The 17736-nt window shown below is 42.6% G+C and overlaps 1 protein-coding gene across 1 annotated transcript in view; it reads left to right on the top strand.

Moving 5' to 3' along the window:
• The window catches only part of FRMPD2 (FERM and PDZ domain containing 2), a 109087-nt gene that overhangs the window by 44970 nt on the left and 46381 nt on the right, over positions 1–17736 (top strand). The window contains 3 exon segments of the mRNA XM_053663863.1: positions 9823–9978; positions 15683–15800; positions 15803–15867. Of these exon segments, the coding sequence (XP_053519838.1) occupies positions 9823–9978; positions 15683–15800; positions 15803–15867 (339 nt within the window).

Here is a 17736-nt window from a genome sequence, read left to right as displayed (position 1 = left end):
TCATCATTATCATCAATATCATCATCAATTAACAGCCCACCTTTATTAAGAGATCACTATGTACCTGCCATTGAGCTAGAGATTTTCTACATTAACTCATTTATTTAACCATCAAAACAACATTGCAAGGTTGATACTCACATTTTCTGGAAGAGCAATTTGAGACTCATGTGCCAAGAAAATGGCAAAGTCTAAATTTGAGCCCAGGTCTATCTGCCTCCAAGGCCAGTGCTGTTTCTGCCAGATCTGCTGCCTCTCAAATAGCAGCTCTAACCTTGCTGGCCAAGCCCTTGTCCCTGCGGCACAATCATATGTAAGTTTTTTTGGTTTAATTTGTTTCTGATTGTCCTATGTTACAGCCTTCAAAACTTAGTAGGGGATACTGGTTATTTAATTTGCAAATACATCAATGTAGAGAGGGATAATGCTAATATATTTTTAACTTAATTAGGATTTAAAATAGAGGTGCCAGGCAGGAAGGAAGGAACAACCAGGTGAGCTATGACAGAGAACACTGCAGCTTTCTCTTGGATTCCTGAAGGTCACCCACCCATGTTCAAAATAAAGGGGTATGGGAGGGTCTGTTTATACCTCAATGAAAATCTAAACAGTGTGACATGGCATCCGAATGTGGAGTCTGTCTCTGGCTGCATCAGTAGGAGCAGAGAGGGAAGAGGAGTAGAGGTAAAGGTCTCACCAATGTCTTCCCAGGTGACTTCTCAGCCAGTGCACTAGTTTTAATCTTGGAGGGAATCACCACTACCATGTTATAAAAACCAAGAGCCTCTGAGGGTACTTAACCTGGAGAAGAGATGCTCTAAAGAGGACATGAGAGCTGAGTGATAGAAGGGTCCCTTGCCTGAAAGAAAAAATGAGGTTTAACACATATGGCCTTGGGCCTTTGAATGCTTTCCCGGTAGGGTCTACATTTTCATCCTGATCTCACCCACCCACCAAGATCAATCCAATCCCAACCCCACAGCTTTCCTGGCCTCCCCACCTATGGGAGGAAATTCTCCCCATATTCTCTGGACCCTTGTGTACATTTCCCCCACACTTCTTGTCCAGGACAGGTGACCACTCAGTATTCTCAATAGCCAGTGACAGGAAAGCTCACCTGGCTTAAATAAAACATGTAATTTATTGGCTTGCAAAACTGAAGTGTCCAGGCCTTCCTGCCCCTTGGACAAGCCTCCAGTCCTATCACTGCTTACCTTGTAGCTACCTCCTGTCTCCTTGGCCCCTAGGTCTCCACAGTCTCCTGGTCTTTGCCTGGGGATTGCTGGGTGCACAGACCCAAATGGCATCAGCAGGACTTGGATGTCCTTCATCTCTAAGTTATGTACTATCCTCAATCAAGTTTCCTTTCAGCGGCTCTAGATTCCATCCTCCAGGTTGCAGCCCAGCACCAAAGGGAGAGGCCCTCTCCCAGTAATGCAATGGAAATCCTGTTCTATCTCACTGGTTCTGACAGGTCATGTGCCCACTCTAAGCTAATCACTGTGAAGCGAGATGCTATGCTCTGATTGGTTGCACTTAAGTGATACTGCCACTCTAGGGGTTAGGGGTAGAACTAACACTAAGCAAAATGCTTGCACTGACAGGGAGAAGGGTGGTTTCCATTTCCAGAAAGGAGGGGCACAGTTGTACATTACCAAAAACATATGTCCCACCAACCAGTGAGCACTCATGGTGAGGAATGCTACATCCTTGGTAAACAAAGGAGATGCATTTTGCTAAAGTTCTGAGTCTGCTGGAGACATCTGGGTGTGGCCTTGTGTTATGCATTGAATTATATTCCCCACAGTTCATATGTTGAAGCCCTAACTCCCGATACCCCATAATGTGATTTTCATTGGAGAAGGGTCTTTAAAGTGGTTATTAAATTAAAGTCAGGCTGTCTTGGTGGGCTCTAATCTAATCTGACTGGAGTCTTTATAAGAAGGGGGGGATTAGGACACACAGAGGGACACCAGGGAGGCAGGCGTCCAGCCGAAAGACTATGAGAAGACACAGCAAGAAGGTGGCTGCTTGCAAGTCAAGGTAAGGCCTCAGAAAAACCAATCCTGTTGAGAATTTGGTTTTGGATTTCTGACCTCTAGAACTGTGAATTAGTTTATGTTGTTTAAGCCACTTAGTCTGTTGTATTTGTTGTGGCAGCCCCAGAAAACTAATATACCTTGAGTCTGCAGCCATCACCAAGTGTTGCTACCTTCACAGCATTCTCTGTTCTTAGTTCTCATGTAATGTGGGTTGGAGAGGGCAAGGCTGTGACCTCAGTCACAGTTTGTCTTTTCTGTCCCAGTAACTGGGTTTAAGGGTGAGGTCAAGTTAAAAAATTAAAATGGCTATTTGAGAACACTGGCTTACAAATGTTCTATGCCATGACCCATTATAGAAAAAATTATAGATGTTATAACCCAAAACACACATATGTATGTATCACAGAACTGAGACAAAAAATTAGGAAATAATATGCACCATTTCTATATGTCTTGACATTGGTATTTCCTATTGTATTCTAGTTAATTTAAAATTTTCTGGTTATGCCATACACCAAAATAAATTCAAGGTGGATAAAAGACTTAAATATAAGCTGTGAAACCATTAAAGTCCTAGAGGAGAACATTGGCAAGAAAATCTCAGATATTTCACGCAGCAACATTTTTACTGATATGCCCCCTAGAGCAAGGAACATAAAGGAAAGAATAAACAAATGGGATCTCATCAAAATAAAAAGCTTCTGCATGGCTCAAGAAAACAGTACTAAAATAAAAACACAACCAACTGTATGGGAAAACATATTTGTCAATGATACCTCAGACAAAGGTTTAATTTCCTAAATATACAAAGAATTTACACAACCTCACTCTCAGAAGACAACTAACTCAATTAAAAAATGGGAAAAGGACCTGAACAGACACTTCTCCAAGGAGGACATACAAAGGATCCAGAGTCACATGAAAAGATGGTCAATATTGCTAGCTATCAGAGAGTTGCAAATTAAAACCACAATGAGATACCACTTTACAACAGTCAGAATGGTTATCATAAACAAAGCAACAAACAACAAATGTTGGAGAGGTTATTGAGAAAAGGGGTCCCTAGTTTACTGTTGGTGGGATTGCAGACTGGTACAACCGTTATGGAAAACAGTATGGAATTTTCTCAGAAAAATAAAAATCGACCTGCCTTTTGACCCAGCAATTCCACTGCTGAGATTATATCCTAAGAACCCTAAAACACCAATCCAAAAGAACCTATGCACCCCAATGTTCATAGCAGCACAATTTGCAATAGCCAAGAGCTGGAAGCAACCTAGGTGCCCGTCAGTAAATGAATGGATCCAAAAATTATGGTACATATACACAATGAAATTCTATGCAGCAGAAAGAAAGAAGGAGCTCCTACCCTTTGCAACAGCTTGAATGGAACTGGAAAGCATAATGCTGAGTGAAATATGCCAGGCACTGAAAGACAAATATCAGCTTCCTTTAATAGGAAGCTAAACAACAAAATAAACAAGCAAGCAAAATAAAAACAATGACACTGAAACAGAGAGCAGGGGGACAGTGACCAAAGGGGAGAAGAGGGAATTTCAGGGGAAAAAGGGGAAGCATTTGCAGGAACTAGTATAAAGGACACATGGAAAACAACTAAGGGGGGTGGAAATGGGAGAAAGGTGGGGAGCACGGGGGGGTTGGGATGGGAGTAAAAGACAGAAAACTGTACTTAAAAATAATTAAATAATTTAAAAAAGATTTACAAATTTTCTGGTTAGGAACCACTAAATTGATTTCATAATTGCCATTTGCAAAAAACACTTTTCAGACTATATTAGTATCATCTTGCTTTCCTCCCAGTACATCTTCAGAAGAGGCTGCTGTGTCTGGGGTCTTCAAAGTTCCTCTTTATCCTCTCACACAGCTGTATTTGTCATTGTAGTAGACTGCTCTGCCTGATTTTAGGAATTGTATCTCTACCCCTTGTGGCTGAGGGCGAGAGATGACCTTTGGAATGCCAGCCACAGGAGACAGAGCCTGTCTCTGGTAGCAAATGCTGCCTCAGTTCCTCTCCCTGCCCCCAGAGCTTGGTCAGAAGTCAATGACAGGTAAGACCCCTCACAGCAGGGGGCAACCTAAGCCAGACTCGATCACCTGGGAGGCCTTCATGGAAGGACTCAGGGGGCTGCAACAGAGAGCAATGGACTCTCGCCCCCCAGCTTTGTCAAAGCCCAAGTCCCCATGTTCTCTGGGAGAAGCACTTCCTGCCTCTAATCCCCTACAGCCTGAATACCTGATGGGGAGAGGTACAGCTCTTTGCCTGGCCAGAGCGAGCCCTGGGGAAAAATCTGGCACCACAAAGACTTGTTGATAAGCCTGTGAAATCTGCTCTGCTAAGAGTGCTTTCATTCATATGATAAGGGTCCGAGAGGAAATGAGTATGTCTCCCAAAGTTTCTGCAGCTCACTTCCTGACAGACACTCACTCAGACTGAAACCCTCAGACCTTTGTAATGTTATCTACTGTTTGATCCTTGTCGCCCTGTATTCCTGTGTATTACAACCCAATAAAAGGCTATAGAAGAAGGCCCTCGAGGCCTTTTTCTCCTGGGAGAAACTGGCCGCTGCTGGTCTCTTTCTCCCCAGAGAAACTGGCCAAAGCCCACTCCTCCATCCCCAAACAGATCTCATCTTGTCTCAGCCATATTTATTCACTCATGCGTGCCCGTGGCACCGGGGGGACCTCACGAAGTAGTCGAGCCACATGTCATTATAACATTTCTTACCACTTGGCATGGGATATTTCTTTGTCAGCCTTAATGCTGTTCTCTCCCTTAGAATGAAGCCTGCCTGAGGGTGAAAGTTCTGTTTGTTTTGTTCTGCTGTTTCCCCAGCACCAAAGCAATGCCTGAAACACAGGGAGTTTGCTCAAGGGCTATTGATGTAAAGTGAATGAATGAACAAAGTACAGGCTCCTGGACTGGATGGCACTGTGAATAACAGGCAGCCATCCGAAAAGTTATCTTGCTTGTCAGGTTGATGTGGGAAGCTTTGGAAGACCTTTGTTCACCCAGACCCCAGGCGCCCTGGGAGAATGATAAGGCCGTCTGGGAAAAGCAAATAGCAGGATAGTCACAAGGACTGGGGCTAGCACCCCCACAGATAGAACTAATTTTCACATTTAGCCTTTGTACTCTGCTTCTGCCCTGTAGATAGAACTAATTACTGCATTCCGCTTCTGTATCTCGTTTTGCTACGTAGACAGGAAGACCCCATAGGCTATATAAACCCCAAGGATCCTTTGTTTGGGGCTCAGAATTTGGAGACTGACTCCTCTGAGCCCGTGCATGTAAATAAACCTCGTACTCCAGAATCCCTCAGTGTCTGGTTGCTTCGTTTTCCTATAACAAGGTGATAACTGTAGCTCAATTCCCAACACCTCCCTCCACCCTCACACCCCTGTGCCCACCTCAGTCCCTGGAGACTGGTATTCACTGACTCCTCCTGGCACTGTGCCAGCCTGGCCCGACAGTCTCCCAGAGCAGCCCTGGCTCCTATAACCTTCTCCTTGCCCCTTTGACAAGTCTTTAGCCCTGTCACTGATCACATGGAGCTCCTTCCTATATCCTTAGCCCCAAAGCTGGAAGCCTTACCATGTCTAAGTCAGCTCTCTCTTGCCCTTGTGTTGCTACATTTGGTGGGGGGGGTGCTTGGCAGGAGAAGAGCTCTGACATTTAGAGAGTGCTGTAAGCCACAGTTGCCATAGTGAAGCAGTTGACATCCTTGCTGCACCCTCTAGTCCAATCCTGTATATGGCTTATGTGGACAGGATAGAGTGGCTTCTAGCTGCAGTATTAATCCATCCTCAGCAGGTTCCATGGAGCAGAGTGGGCCTCAGTTTTGGAATCAGATGGAACTGGGACCAAACCCTGCCTGATTTTGTTAGTCATGATGTGCATGACTGGCTACATTATCTCTCTGACCTTCAGCTTTTTCATCTGCAAAATGGAAATAATAGGTCCCTTGCAAAGCTGCTGTAAGGGTGGAAGGTTATTATGCATGTATGATCCCCGGCACATAGCAACTGCTATTTGCAAGCTCCCTTCTCCCTTCCCCAGAATTTGGAGTGCTCTATTATTAAACCACACGAAGACTTAGCTTTCAGTCTCTGGATTCAGACATGAGATGTAATACCTGAGGCCTTTAACTGTAGCCTTACAGGTGGTGGAAACTGTGGGCCATGTCCATTGAAGGCAGCTGGGAGTCTGAGTAAGACTCAGCCCAGTCCTTCTTATGGGTTCACTCATCCCATGGTTCAGGGGCTCAGCCTTGTCTCTAGGTGCTCCATTGGTGACTCCCTGTGCCTGTCCAGTTTCTGATTGACCTCACCCATCCCCTACCTTATCCTGATCTCATCCTCCACCTCTGGCTCCTCCCCCAGATCTTGCCCCATCTCAACCTCTCCCATTGCCCTGGGGATCATAATTGTTCTGAGATGCTCTCTGATGCTCCCAATGGCAGATCTTTTCCCCTTCTCTTGTTTGTGTACAGAGGCAACAGATTACACAAACTCATTCATTTGTACATCCACTTGCTCAGTCCTAATTTATGCAAGGCCTGCTCCATGCTTGGCATCATCTAAGCCTATGTCAACCCTGCAGAGCCAGGGTAATTTCCATTCACAGTTGAGGAAAATTGTGCCTCTGTGAGGTTAGGTAAGCTGGTGAGAGCAGCAAGTACTCACTTCCGGGGCCTTGCTTCCTTATCCTCCTGGCACTGCGGTGGGCACATCAGAGGATGTTAGGGGAAACTCAGAGAGGAGAGTCCAACCATATGTATGTCACTAAAGGCTGCCTGTGCAGAGAGCTACAGATATTCCACTGCTGTCCTGCCTACAGGAGCTCTGAGACTGAGTGGTACTGCCAGTCTGGTCCAGGAGGAACTTATTGTGCCCTCGTATTTTGTACAAGGCCCTTGTAAGGGACTTGTATTTTGTTTGATAAATGGTTCTGGTGATGGAAAAAAAGAAGAATTTGGAGACCAGTGCAGTGGAAGATTGGGAGCCACTGATGAATTCTAAGCAGGAAAGTGTCATGATTACATTTGCATTTTAAAAAGAGAAACAAAGACATTTGGCATAAAAATAAATCTCCTTAATCACATTATTGCAGCAGAGCAGCTTTCCTCTGGGTGCCTTCTCCTGCAGCCTCTGATCACATGCAGAGATTTTATACAGTTGTAAACACTGCCATGGTTCATTTGCATTCTGCTTCCTCACTTGATGACACACGTCTTCTTGTGGCTTCCTAATGATCATTTGGAATAGCTATGTGTTACCCCATAACAACATTGGATCTCCACTTACCAGTATGAGTACAATATCAGGCATCATCTAGAAGTGTCATGTAAGTTGTAACTACTGTTATTATTATTCTAGCTGTTTTTGATCTTCCTCTTTTATAAATGACATAGTAATAAATGTTTGTGCTATAATTATTTTAGTTCCATGTTGACTTCTTCTCTTGGACATACTCCAAGCAATGAGATGCTGGGTCAAAGGTCTTAAACACTTAAAAAAATGTTTACTAGTTTTAAGTTTGCAGCAAAATTGAAGGGAAGGTACAGTGAGCTCCCAAATTCTACCTGCCCCCCCACAGCCTTCCCCATTTTCAGCACCCCCCAACCAGTGGCACATTTGTTACAGTGACAAACCTACATAGACACATCATAATCACCCCAAATCCATAGTTAACATTAGGATTTTTCTTCATGCTATATATTCTATGGATTCGGAAAAATTCACAATGACATATATTTACTATTATAGTATCATAGAGTAGTTTCACTGCCCTAAAAATCCTCTGTGCTCTATCTAATCATCCCTCCTCCCACCAATCCCTGGTAACCACAGGGATTTTTACTGTCTTTACAGTTTTGCCTTTTCCAGAATGTCATATATTTGGAATCCTACAGTATTGAGTCCTTGCAGATTGGCTTCTTTCACTTAGTAATATGCATTTAACTTTCCTCTATTTCTTTTCATGGCTTGATAACTAATTTCTTCTTAGCACTGAATAATATTTTATTGTCTGTGTGGACCACAGTTTATTTATCACCTACTGAAGAACATCTTTTCTTCAAGTTTTGGCAATTGTGAATAAAGCTGCTATAAACATCCACATGTAGGTTTCTGTGTGGAGATGTTTTTAACTCCTTTGGGTAAATACCAAAGAGCATGATTGCTGGATTGTATGGTAAGAGCATGCTTAGTTTTGTAAAGAAACTGTCAATCTGTCTTCCAAAGTGGTTGTACCATTTTGCATTTCTACCACCGATGTTGCTCTATACTTGTCAATACTTGGTGTTGTCCATACTCTGGATTTTGGCCACTCTAATAGCAATCTGAATGCTTTTTATGTATTAGATTGCTGTGCAGTTTCTTTTCCTTTATGTTTCCAAGTTGAGCTCAGAGCTGGTATGAACCAGTCCTAGGCTGGAGGATTCTCAGTCTATGGCCACACAGGACAAGCCTGTACCACGTCAGGAGCATGGGGATGTAGTGGACACTGCTGTTCCTTCAGATCTCCTTATCTGGTCATTTTGCCCATCCCCTGATATGAGAAGGCCAGGTGCTCTTGGCTCCCAGTTGCCTTCCTCTGGGGTAGTTGGATAGTTGCCCTCAGCTGTGGGGAAATCTTGCTTAAGGTTAGGCTGGAAGGGGCTGCCCGAGACCAAGAGGGCTGATTCAGGAACACAAGGGCAGGAACACCTTCACCCTCTGTCAAGTCCTGCCTCCCTCATTTTTAACCAGGGACCCCAAGACCACTCCTCCAAAACTGCATACCCATCTCTGCCCCGGAGTCCACATCAGAGACTCAGCATCAAGCAGGGGCGATGCCTCTACTAGCCACTCCTGCTGGGGCTGCAGCTTCTGGTTCTCTGAGGAGCCAACTGATGAAGAGTCAGACCTGGCACAGGGTGGGGCTGTCAGATGTGTTTTTTTGTTTTGCTTTGTTTTGTTTTAAAATATTTTATTTATTTATCTTTAGAGGGGAAGAGAAGAAGAGAGGGAGATAAATATCAATGTATGGTTGCCTCTCGTGCATTCCCTGCTGGGAACTGGCCTGCAACCCAGGCATGTGCGCTGACTGGGAATCGAACCGTGAGCCTTTGGTTCACAGGCCCATGCTCAATCCACTGAGCTACACCAGCCAGGGCAAGAGGTTTTCTTGTTCATGGGTCAACTTGTTGATCACCTTCTTTTGGAGAGACAGTGTCATAACCAAGACCTCTCCTTATAAAGAGAAGACAGTGCACCAGGAGCACACATGCATAGAAATGCTTAATAAATTAAAAAAAACAACAACAAAGTTTCAGGACCAGGTTTTTCTGTCCTGAAAAAAAATTTCATCATGCAATGTGTGAGGGCTTGTATGACCAAATCTTCTTGCTGTCACTTACATTGGTGTGACCATTGAGTGACTTCCCTCCTTGTTCATTGTGTTTATCTTGTGTCTGATAATGCTGTCCCTGTAGGATTACTGTGAGAATCAAAGGAACTAATGGTTCTGAGGACCAACTGGAATACAGAACAGGCTCAAAACCAATGGTTTTTCTTTTCCCTCCCTTCCATTTGCATCATATGATGTGATGCAACTTCTATATAGTAGAAGAAAGATGTGCCAGGTGGGGATTTTGAAGGAACATCCTAGCCCTGAGGCCCTGACCTGGGTTTTGACTGCAGGCAGACTTCTGTTCTGCTTAGAGTCCCATAGAAGGTATTCCTATGAGCCCCCTTTTTTCCTGCATCTTATTTCTAGCAGGTAGAAACCAAAGCCTATTTCCACATTGAAGATTACATCCCAGCAAGTCTGACTGAGAAGATGACTGCTCTCAGGGTCCAGACCCAAGTCTCAGAGATGCATCATCTCAGTCTTGTGCTCTGGGGACAGGAGGCCAAGCTGGAGTTCTTGAAGGTGAGGCCCTGGTATTCTTGGAAGAAGTGTTGGTGTTCAAGGGCACACAGTCAGCAACCCCCTCTGACACCTTTCCTGATGGGTAAATGTGCTCAGACCCAAGAGGAGTTACAAGCAAGGGTTCTGAGGCTTGGGGAGAAAGAAAGCTCCATTGCCCACCAGGCAAAGAGAGGCTTCTAGAAGCAGTTGGCATTGGAAATAATCTCAAAAGATAGGTATGATTTAATGGGCTGTGGTGGGTTCATATGTCAGGGCCTTTCTTCAATCTCAGAGCTCACAGTCACTCTTCTGTGAGTGGGAAGATCACATTTCTTGTAGATGACATATGGGAAAACTGAGGCACAAAGTCGGGTGGTGAGCCAAAAGCAAAACCATTGGAAGATGCCCAGTTTTCAGACTTCCAGAAAACTGTCCTCAGCACAGCACAAATAGTGTGGTTCATGCATATGGGTGCATCTCTGGTCCACTCTCTCCTCAGCCCTTGAGCCAAAGGAGCAGCATTTTAGGTTCCATGTTGGTGGGCCTGCACCACCAACAGAGCCTTCATACAGAGCCTGCAATGAATAGGCTTTGCTCACTCTTAGACTTACACCAGCTTGAGCCAGTCACTGTGGGCAGTGGAAAATACAACACATGTTCCCTGCCCCCCAGGGAGTCCCAAGTCTCCTGGGAAGTACAGACAGGTACCCTGAGGTATGCAACACTGTTATAACTACCCCATGAGAATGACAGCAATAGCAGTTACTCTCTCTCAGGGTGGGAGGGAGTGACTACTATGCCCCTGGAGGCAGAGCTGTCAGGCATGTGGGAGCAGTTCCCCCCACCCAACCCCAAGTCTTTCCCAGGGCAGGATACCTGGCTGGGCCTTTAGAGTCAGAAGCAGTTTAAAAAGGAAGTTTGAAGACTTATACATTTCTCTGTACAAAGTCTTCTGAGACAGATAGAAATATTCTGTTACTGTGTTTTGCCTTTAATAAAGACAGGCATTAGAATGCCAAACTGTTGAGGGGAGGTGTGACTTTTTCTTTTTGGTGGGTCACTTAGCAGAACTATTTGTAGCACCCAGCATGGTGTAAACCTGCAAACATTTTTCATTTGAGAAGCCCTGTCAGAAAGGTGCTGGCTGCATTCCAGAATCTAGTGTTCATGTGTGCTCCTTGTCAAGAGGATGCAGCATCCCCTTGACAAAGGGCCAGTGGGGACTGCAAAGCCATCAGCACACATTTGGTAGAAAGTGGCCACAGAGCCAACAGAGCCAGTGGAGATGCCAAGGCCTCAGGCCCACAGAGGCCATGCAGGACTGACAATGCCCACCTGCCTCTGCTCAGGCCTGGCTTTGTGGCTGGGCTCACTGTATCCCTTCCTCCCCTGGTTGAAGAATAAAAATGATTGTAAAGGAAGCCACCATTTCATAAACAAAGCCCTGACAGATTTGATTTTACTTGCATGCAATTTTATCAGTTTCCAGCTAGCTTTTTGAAATTTCCCTTTGTTGGGCTTGCTAATACTATGTGCCACCTGAGGTACAGAGGTAGCCCAGAACACATTGTGACCCTTTCTATTAGAGTGAATGTTTGCTAAACAAAGTCCTACCCCACGATTGTAAAAGCAATGATTTGTTTCTAATTATGCCTCACTGTAGATAGCACAGTTACACTGGGATGTATTTATTCTTCTCTCTTGTTCTAGGCATTCACATGTGCATGTACATATATATTTAAAATTGGCTTTATATTATATATGCAGTTTTGTGTATTTTTATAATCCCATCTCAATAAAATTTGAAACTATTTTAAATCAACACATGTACCCTAATTTTTTTACTTAATAAGGTTGAACATGGGACTATTTAAAACAATACTGAGATTAGTACTTCTTTTTTTAAAAATTAATTTCTTCATCTTTAGAGGAGATGGGAAGGAGAGAGAGAGAGAAACATCAATGTATGGTTGCCCTTTGCGCATCCCCTGCTGGAAACTGGCCTGCAGGGAACCGGCCTGCAATCCAGGCATGTGCCCTGACTGGGAATTGAACCGCGATTGTCTGGTTCACAGGCCCGAGCTCAATCCACTGAGCTACACCAGCCAGGGCAGTACTTCCTTTTTACGTAAGTCTTTAGTTGCACTTCTGCTTAATTCCTTAGGAATAGAATCTCATGAATGCACTTACAGGATTGAAGATTATGAAAACTGTAAACATTTAAACATGCTAAGACACTTTATGTTGTAGTTATTTCTGTGCATTTCTTGTCCCCTCTACTAGGTTGTAAAGGTCCACAGGGCCCATCTCAGAGCCTACTTGCTCTATAAACAGGCTCTGGATTATTTAATTACAGCTCCTCCAGGCTCCCTTTTCCATTATCAGATGGTGCCTGTTGGTGTGCTGTTCACTGATGACTAATTCTGCTAGTTCATCATCTCACACTGGAAGGAGACTTGGCAGCAGTCCAGTCTGGGTAATGCTGAATAATGTACTTTGTCTGGAAGATTCACAACTACATTAGCATATTAATCCCAGAACAACCTGTTCAAGGTTAATTCAGTGTTTTCTAAAGTTCCTCAATCACAGAACCATTTTCCCACATAACTAGGGGTTGTGATATACTATTGAAACACTTTTTTTCTGTTGAAATCATACTGGTTGTATCTTATATTTTCCTCCACTTAGCATTATAACATATGCATTCCCGGGACAATTACAAATGCTTTATAAATATCCTGTGTTAAAACTGCCTGATAATCCCTTTTAAGGCAGTACTGATTTTAGTAAATCACTGACCTCTGGGAGCTGGTACTCCCAACTTAATCTTGTAAGTCTGTCCTGAACATTTCTGTGAGAAGTTTGTATTGATTTTGTATTATATTTTCTTAGGACGGAGTTCCAGGAGTGGAGTTATGGGAGGAGCTCCCAGAAACTCAGTTCTTCTCGCAGATGCAGTAGAAAAATCACAGATCAGCTAATCTATTAGCGTGCAAGCAAGGTTTATTAGTCATCCATTCTCATGGATGACAACAGGCTAGCTAAAGTGGTGGGGGGTGGGAGTGGAGTTCAGTGAAAGTCATAGACAAAGCAGTGTTTGGGTGGCTGAAGTAAGTGTGGCCAAAGGCCATGGTGCACTGCATGGCCAGGGGTGGGTGGCCAGAGAGCCAAGGGAGAGAGAGTCCTTTATTCTGAGGGCTTATATAGTTGGCGGGATGGGGTGAAGAAGTTACATACTGATTGACAGGTAGATGTGACTACCCAAACTTAGGTATGTGTGGGGGGTCTGTTAGCCCAAATCCTCATCTTGCTCCAGACCCCATTTGTACATCTTGGTATAAGACAGATACGTGACTGGAGGCAGTTAAAGTTGGGGCAGGTACCAAAAGGGCTCTTCCTTTAAGCATTAGGGACTCCCTCATGAAACAGATAGTGACCAGCTGTAGGCAATTAACTAAAGTTGTTCTATGGGCTCCTTCCCTTGGGCACTGTAGATCCTCTCCTGCCTTTTGGCCTTGAGGTAAAAGCACAGTTTCAAGACTTTCCTCAAAAGTGGAAACAATACATAGAATTTCAAGGGTTTCCCTCATCCTGTTTTAGCATGGCATTTCTTATGATGTTGTTACATCTGGCAATATTGGACCAAGCTCGGGACTGCTAAGTTTGTAGGTGAGACATGTCTCCCTCCTCCTTCCTGCCTTGGTTTTCTATCTACCCTACCTAACAGAATTATAGAGTCAAAGTATATGAACTGTGAATCTCTTGATGAATAGCTGGAAATAACTCATTTGTTCTGCCAGTTTTCAGTACAGAGAGGGTGCTATGTGGGCTGGGAGCCAGGAGAGCTTGGGTCCAATCTCAACTTTGCTGCCCCATTTAGGGAGAAGGGGAAAAGAATGAGGTGACCCTAAGCACATGGAGATGAAATGACCCTCTGAGAGGAAAGTCAGGGGTAGCAACACAGAAGGGACCAGGAGAGATGGTACTGAAGACTCCCTAGCAGAGCACGAAGACATAGATAATGTTATCTTTTTTATTTTTATTTTTTTACAAATTGCAAATGCCCTCAACAACCTTATATATTGTCAACCATGTTTCCAGACTTTACAGCAACTGTATGTGTGTTGGTAAGAGTGAAGACATAGAAGCAAATAGACTCATGTTTCCATTACTGGCACCCAGTGGGAACTTTGTAGATTACTCAATCCTTGACCCTTCTGTGCTTATATAAAACAATGCCTGAGGAAATACCTAGAATGGTGCTTTATATATTTCAATAGCTTATCCCTCTCTATGTAATTACAAGTAAAATTAATAATTAATATTAAACAATTAAAAATGTAAGTGAGCCTTTCAAAGGCATCTTTAGTATGAGTTCATTTTCCTGTCTTACATTATTTTTTAAAGAAATATTACATCAAATACTTTTAAAGAATTTATCTAATTGTTTTAGTGTGACCTTGATTTGTCATACCTCAAGCACATACCTAGTCTGGCCATTGGCTATTTCCATACCAGTGGTTAATAAATATTGTTTTGCATGATGGTGACGAAGATGATGATGATGGTGACAATGATAATGACAGGAATAATAAAGTCTCTCCAGAGTTAAAAGAAGGAGGCTCAGGGTCCAGAACTTTCATGAAGATTATATGAAGAGCTATAGACTCTGTACCAAGCAGAATTAATGCATAGAGATTATTGATTCACAAAAGGAGAGAGGTTGGCAAGGAGCATGAGAAAGGAGCTCTCAAAAGCCATAATTTGTCCCTGTGTTTGTGACCCTGCCTGGGGGTGAAAGAGATGGGACAAGACATGGTACTCTCTGCTCAGTAATTAGAGATAGGAAGCTGGATTTCACCACTGAAACCATTCTGAGAGGTTTTCAAATACCTTGATCAAGATGTTCCAGGTGTGACTCCAGGTGCATCAATCTTCTGAAGAGAACTGGAGTCATCCAGTGGAAGATGAGGATGGTAGAGAGCAAGCTAGAGACATAAGTAAAAATATTTCTGTTAGGTTTATACTTAAGTCTTTTAAGAATTTGGTTGGCCTGATGCAGTGCCAGCCAGCTTTGAATGACACTCAAGCCCCTGACAAAATTCAGCCTCCTAACCAGGTAAACTGGCAAACAGGACAGACGCTGGACTTGGGGAACCACAATGAGGCACTGCCACATGGTTAGAAATACCAGTGATTCCTCATTTTCTCTGCAAGATGTTAATGGCTCATCTTGCTTTAATGGTGATGTCAACAATTTGGACAGTGGCTTTCTGTAGCTGGGCCTTAATTTTTTCTATCAGTAAAGTGAATGGGTTGGATCAGATAATACTACAGTTGACTTTGACGCAAATAGAAAAGGAATTTCTTATGGTGAGATTATCCAGAAGAGTCTGAATTCTAGAAACTTGTCCACAATACTATTATGCTATTGTACCATTTTCATAACTGTATTCTAGGTGTTTTACAAAAGTACTCCATGAAAAAAGGATTCCTTGGGTTAAAAAAATAGAAAAATGTTATCATATCAGAAGTGCAAGAGAGATTCTGGAGTAAGGAGATCTATTTAGCTTAGTGTTTCCTAAACTTATTTGGCAAGCTTATCCTGTCCCTCTTTCTTTTTTTCTTAAAGAACATCTATTAAGGTGTTTTATAGAATCTCTCGAAGCCCTTTATTTAGACCAGTGTGACTGTCTTTTATAAATGGGCATTTTTCTTGCTCCAGGTCACTCAGCAACTCCTGGAACATGGTGTCTTGGTCCACCAAGTTCTTCCAGAAAAGATGAGGCTTGAAGGGGGAGTGGCCTTGGGGATCTGTGCCAAGGATCTCATAACATATGAAGTGAAAACAATAGCAGGATTGCAATTTTACGATTTCAGTGGAAAGAAATTGGGAAGATTTTAACTTATGTGAGTGTAGCTCAGTTGGGAAATGACCAATGCTTCATTTTTCTTTGATCTGTTGCCTCTTTAAAGGAGCAATGAATGGGTCATGTAATCTTCTCCTGACCAGAGGAGTTCACAGCCTGCCAGGTAACCTGCACTCAGATACACTGTGGCATATTTATAGGAAGAACACCAGGGGATTTGAGAGTTGTCAGGAGGCCATTTCTTCTCTATAGGCTCTCACCCAGTCCCTGCCCCACTTCCATACATACACACTCCCATGAACAGCTATCAGCCTAACGGGCTACACTTTCACTCTGGGTAAAGTTCTGTTAATGTGGGGAATCCACTGATGTTGAGAGCAAGGCTGGAGGTGGGAGATGGGAAAGGAGGACGTATTGTAGGTGCAGTGGAGTCCACAAGGTTTTAAAACATTTGCCTTTTGTTTTAATTTTCCCTTCACATACAGTGTGCTGAGGCTCCCCGGCCTGTCTCCCATGGGCTACAGGTGTGCTGCAGGACACTGATCACTGCAAACCTCTGATACCCATCAAAAGTCTTCAAAGCCTTCTTTTTAACGCCCCCCAAAAAATCCCTAGTAAACACGTAACATTTGAAATTGTATCTGAACACCATTTACATGAGTATATATACCTCCTGGATTTAGTTACAATAAATTTGGCACTGAAGAACATTATGTGCTCCTGCTGTAGTCAGTGCTCTGGGATCCAATCTTCCTACAGCCCTGAGGGCCATCCCACTTCAGCAATGATTTCACTATGAAACATGAAGTTCTTCACCTTGTGGCCCTTGAAGAAATTGAGTTCTCTTCTATTTAATTTTCTCTCATGTTTTAAAAATATTTCTTTCTCACTAGAATGCTGATTTTATTATCATAATCTGATGTTAGAGTTTCCTAAGTAGAATGTAATTGAATAATGCATTTTCTCAATGTTTCTTTCATCTTAGCTGTTGGAGTAACATACTATTAAAGTATGATTCTTGATAAAATTTTATAATCAATTATTGTTTGTCTTTATGAAAAAAGCTTATATTCACAAGTAAATAATAACAGCATAATTTAATTGAGGTTATTAAAGTGGCCTTTATACTAACAGGAAAATGACTTTTTCCCAAATATTTTTACAACCCTAAAAATAAATATTTATATTTGGGAATTGTTTAGAATTTTAAAGCTATATTACTTTAATTTACTTGGAAGATTATTTAAAGAATTTTTATTGTTGAATTAATTCAATATTATTGCATTAGTCTCTCTTTTCTTTACAACCCGCTTAATTGTTACATTTAAAACAGTAACCTGTTTTAAAATAAATCTGTGAAAATGCAGATAGCCTAAAAACTAATTTTGAAAAATAGAATTTTTTAACATGTAAAGTTTAACGATTTCCATAAGTAATACTTTATATTTCAGTTGGTTTAATTTTTACAGATACTTATTTTCCCCATAACCAAGGATGATTTCTTGATTGTAGCTGAGAAGTCATCAGGTGCACCAGTCAAACTTAGGAGCTTAAATAAAAAAAATTGCTACTAATTAGTATTTCCATGCCCTAATGACCATCCTCTTTCTCAGCATGAATGTCTTTTGTTAAAGTCATCAGGTAAAATAATTTTACCAGCTGCTTGGCATGCACCAGGTATCTTACACAGAAAAGGACTTGGACTGTTCACACTTCTGCAAACACAAAATGGGGAACTCTTTGAACAATAGGAGAATGAGTTCAGGAACCTGGTTTGAAATTTGCTTAATTAATAGTAGAAGCCAAAATGCTTCAAACAATCACAGGTCATTCATCTTGCTAGCCTACAGGGAATTAGCAAAAGAAATAGGGAAAATGCCTTTTCAAAGAATATGGCTTGTAGGTGTAT

Source organism: Artibeus jamaicensis, unplaced genomic scaffold, assembly GCF_021234435.1.
Source record: "Artibeus jamaicensis isolate MK-2021 breed Jamaican fruit bat unplaced genomic scaffold, CSHL_Jam_final contig_332, whole genome shotgun sequence".
Lineage (NCBI taxonomy): Eukaryota > Metazoa > Chordata > Mammalia > Chiroptera > Phyllostomidae > Artibeus > Artibeus jamaicensis.
Note: the sequence above shows the minus strand (reverse complement) of the source record. Positions and strands in the feature narration are given on the sequence as shown.